This window comes from Bison bison, unplaced genomic scaffold (assembly GCF_000754665.1).
Source record: "Bison bison bison isolate TAMUID 2011002044 unplaced genomic scaffold, Bison_UMD1.0 scf7180017864326, whole genome shotgun sequence".
Classification (NCBI taxonomy): Eukaryota; Metazoa; Chordata; class Mammalia; order Artiodactyla; family Bovidae; genus Bison; species Bison bison.
Window position 1 is genome coordinate 5,604,194 of NW_011494898.1, and position 4,512 is coordinate 5,608,705.

The window sequence follows — 4,512 nt, forward strand, 5'->3', positions numbered from 1 at the left end:
CATCAGGTGACCCAAGTATTGGAGTTTCAGCTTCAGCATCAGTCCTTCCAATGAATATTCAGGACTGATTTCCTTTAGGATTGACTGGTTTGATTTCTTTGCAGTCCAAGGGACTCTCAAGAGTCTTCTCCAACACCACAGTTCAAAAGCATCAATTCTTCAGCTTTCAGCTTTCTTTATAATCCACCTCTCTCATACATGCTGCTGCTGCTGCTGCTAAGTCGTGACAGTCGTGTCCGGCTCTGTGGGACCCCTTACACGGCAGCCTACCAGGCTCCTCCATCCATGGGATTTTCCAGGCAAGAGTACTGGAGTGGGTCACCAGTGCCTTCTATACACAACTACTGGAAAAACCATAGCCTTGACTAGACGGACCTTTGTTGGCAAAGTAATGTCTCTGCTTTTTAATATTCTGTCTAGGTTGGTCATAACTTTCCTTCCATGGAGTAAGCATCTTTTAATTTCATGGCTGTAGTTACCATCTGCAGTGATTTTGGAGCCCTCAAAAATAAAGTCTGTCACTGTTTCCACTGTTTCCCCATCTATTTTCCATGAAGTGATGGGACCAGATGCCATAATCTTAGCTTTCTGAATGTTGAGCTTTAAAAAAAAGCCAACTCTTTCACTCTCCTCTTTCACTTTCATCAAGAGGCTCTTTAGTTATTCTTCACTTTCTGTCATGAGGGTGGCATCAATTGCCTATCTGAGGTTATTGATACTTCTCCCAGCAATCTTGATTCCAGCTTGTGTTTCACCCAGCCCAGCATTTCTCATGATGTACTCTGCATATAAGTTAAATATGCAGGGTAACAATATACAGCCTTGATGTACTCCTTTTCCTATTTGGAACCAGTCTGTTGTTCCATGTCCAGTTCATTGCTTACTGACCTGCATACAGATTTCTCAAGAGATTTCTTGGAGATTTAATGCACATTAATATAAAGTCCTTCAGTAAAGAAATCAGTTTCACTAAACATTTCCCAAACTTATTTTTCCATGGGGGGAAAAGAAAGACAAAACATACGCACCTATTAAGATCTCTCAGAACGCTTTCATAGTGTGAAGTCCATATTGGGAAGAGCTGAAACAGTGGATTCTGATCAAGTGAGCATGCCCCAAGCATAGTGAATGGCTAAAGAAACCATTTAGAAAAAGAAAGCAAAGTCAATTACTCTGAGAGATCCAGCAGCATCCACTAATTTCCTCCAAAATCTAAAATCACCTATGATGTCCTATTTTCCAAGGAGACCGCCAGAAGCTTCCTCGCCCTTAAGTAACACACCAGGCTCCGTGATGTTCTTTCTGGTCAGCAACTTTGTGTGGTAACCACAGCTGCCAGAGAGAACAGCAGTGCCCAGAGTTCAAAGCATCAAAGAACAGAAACAGAAGAGGGAGGACAACGAGGAGGGATCCTTGCCCAGATTTATTTATCTTTATTGCTATCACATGTTCTGCACAGAGCCTTGGCAGTGGCTTGTAATGCTTTCGGAAAAGACAAATTCCTCCCAGCTCCAAAAGAAGCCTCCAACAGTCAATGAAAATGCAAGACGTGAGCCAAAATTGCTACTCCTCCAAGGCACCAGTTATACAGATAGGGGAGTTTCTGAAACCTGCCTTCTTCCTCCTATGCTGGCGAGTCAACCAAGGGGGACTGTGTTATCATGAACCCCACCTCCTGCCCTACAAGAGCCAGCAGAGAGAAAGTGCAAGAGGAAATCAGGCAAGGCAAGGTAACAAGAGGAATCTGAGCAAACTGGTTTGTGTGCTGAATATTTCAAGATGGACGTACTACTCTGGTCAAGTTATATATGTTTTATTTTTACATAAGCAATTACTTCCATACACCCCACTTCAACTTCCCATATGCCACATGGGGACACATGCCCCATAAAAGGTGATTTCAGCAATGTGTTTCAAATGCTTTTTTTTTTTTTTTAATACCCCAACCTTCTCAGATCTTCTCAATAATATTTTGCAGCAGCATAAGTATTTTTTCAATCATTCTACAAATAGTTTCTCAGTGCCTAAAAGGTTCCAGGGGACCATCCTGGGCATCAGAGTTACAACAAGGCAAGGAGTAGAGTGTTCATCTCTATTGACCCAAAGGCCCTAAAACTGCATTGTAAATTCATCCTGCCAGGCAGGCAGACCCAATGATCAGCAGCATAAAGAAATAAAAGACATGGAAAAGGTCTGGTCCTTCCCCTTGAAGAGTTTCATGGCTTTTAGTACAAACCAGGTGAAAGCATTTACATTCCAAGTGTCTGGGTTGGTCTAGTCACTCCACAATGGTCCAGAGTTAATAGAGCAGCCAGGAATTAATACCTATGATCAGGGAAGAAGAGAATGCCAGGATCTTGTTTCTGCAAAATGCCAACTACCTGTTTGTTCAACTCCCAAACAAATCCATGGATTTTCACATTGGGATTTCTCATCCTGAGAGATGACTACCAATCATTGCACTAGAGTTAGTATAACTAACCAGTTAATTAGCTCCAAATTAAAAATTTCACTAGGAACTCTGGGTGGGTTTGGAGTCTAATCCTAAGGAAGTCAATAAGATCAAATTTAATTTTTCATCAAGCCAGTGTTCCCCACTATTGAGGACCACAGAATAATTATAAGTGGTCCACACATGATTCTTTTTCCATAAGGTCCTTAGATATGGAAAAAGAAACTGCAGATACGTGAATCATGGGACTTAGGGAAACAGTGACATGGATGCTATCCAGCATTCAAAGGCAGGCCGCTTCAGAAGAAGCCTCTGCCAACTTTCCAAGCTTGGGTGGGATGTGACAAAATAACCAGGCAGCTGGGCACGGACTTACCCACACACGTTGGAAAGATGTCTTCATTGTTGATCTGGACCTCGATCCAATCCATGAGAAGGTTCATGTACTGGGGGGCCGGCAGGGCAGTCGGCTTCTTGTACTTGAGGTCATCCTGCCACCGGTATTCGTATTTGGGGCCCCCTGACATCACAGGGCAGGTCCGTTCGGTGCAGAACTCACAGATGGTGCCGTAGATGAGGTTGATGCGATTGAAGAAGTCCACCACGTGCACCGCCACCCAGTCATTCTGGTCCTCCCCACTGGGCAGCTGCACAGCTGCCTTCAGGTCCACGCCCGAGTTGAGGGAGGCCTGAGCCCGTTTGTGGAGTTCGAACCTCTGCGTGCCAGGTTCAAATTTCCTCTTTGGCCGGAAGGTCTTGTCCTTGTTGAACACCTGCTTCAAGGCTATGGACATGGTCTGCTCCTTTTCCCCCTTCCTTCGGCAGGAAGTAAAAAGGCAACTGGGACTTTTCAGTGAGAGATGGCAACCCAACAGGGGTTTCCACTGCCAGCCCTCTGGCCCCAGTCTTGTGGTCTGCAGCTCTCAGTCTCTTTTAGATAGCCCTTTCCATCTTCCTCTTGAATGATTTCCAGGGGAACTTCATGTTTCTTCCTAAAGGTAGGAGAGGAAAAGGGTCTCATTAGTGTTCCATTTGTATTTAAGAAATGACAAAGGCTTAGACCCGATTTCCGCCTTGCTTCTGACTGTGTCCACTTACAACCAGGTATAATAATGTAGAAGTCAAGCCAAACCCTTGAGAATCTGTATTGGTGATCAAATCATATAACCCCAGGTGAAAAGGTATCACACCCTTTTTCTTTACGGCCTTAGTCAAATCTCTGACAACTTTTCGCTAAGTGGTCATAGTTTCAATGGGCCACTCCAAGGTGTTAAGGATCAACATGATAGTCAATAACATCCCCATATGCTCCTTTTTAGATTATCTGTCCCACCCTTCACTACCCTTGAGTAAGCATGAGGACACGACCCCCATCCTCTTGGACACACCTGATTGGAGCAAATTTCCCTAGAAACTTGGAATCAGGATCCAGCCTTTGTATTATCCCTGAGAAGTGATGAAAACTGGGTCTGCTTGACACTATTTACAATAGCCAAGACAGGGGAACAAAAGACTGGTTCCAAATCTGGAAAGGAGTTTATCAATATGCAGGGTATATTGTCACCCTGCATATTTAACTTATATGCAGAGTACATCATGTGAAATGCTGGGCTGAATGAAGCACAAGCTTGAATCAAGATTGCCAGGAGAAATATCAATAACCTCAGGTACCCAGATAACACCACCCTTATGGCAGAAAGCAAAGAAGAACTAAGAGCCTCTTGATGAAAGTTAAAGAGGAGAGTGAAAAAGCTGGCTTAAAACTCAACATTCAGAAAATTAAGATCATGGCATCCGGTCCCATCACTTCATGGCAAATAGATGGGGAAACAATGGAAACAATGAGAGACTTTATATTCCTGGGCTCCAAAATCACTGCAGATGGTGACTGCAGCCATGAAATTAAAAGACACTTGCTCCTTGGAAGAAAAGCTATGACGAACCTAGACAGCATATTAAAAAGCAGAGACATTACTTTACCAACAAAGGTCCATCTAGTCAAAGCTATGGTTTTCCCAGTAGTCATGTATGGATGTGAGAGTTGGACCATAAAGAAAGCT

At 43.6% G+C, this 4,512-nt stretch overlaps 1 protein-coding gene across 3 annotated transcripts in view; it reads right to left on the reverse strand.

Moving 5' to 3' along the window:
• The window catches only part of MOB3B (MOB kinase activator 3B), a 241,897-nt gene that overhangs the window by 165,095 nt on the left and 72,290 nt on the right, over window positions 1-4,512 (reverse strand). For all 3 annotated transcript variants that reach the window (XR_826432.1, XM_010853339.1, XM_010853338.1), the window contains exon 2: window positions 2,829-3,444. Coding sequence is in view for 2 of the 3 variants with exons in the window: in XM_010853339.1 (XP_010851641.1) it covers window positions 2,829-3,246 (418 nt within the window). In the remaining variant the exon portion in view is untranslated. The remainder of the gene's footprint in view (window positions 1-2,828; window positions 3,445-4,512) is intronic.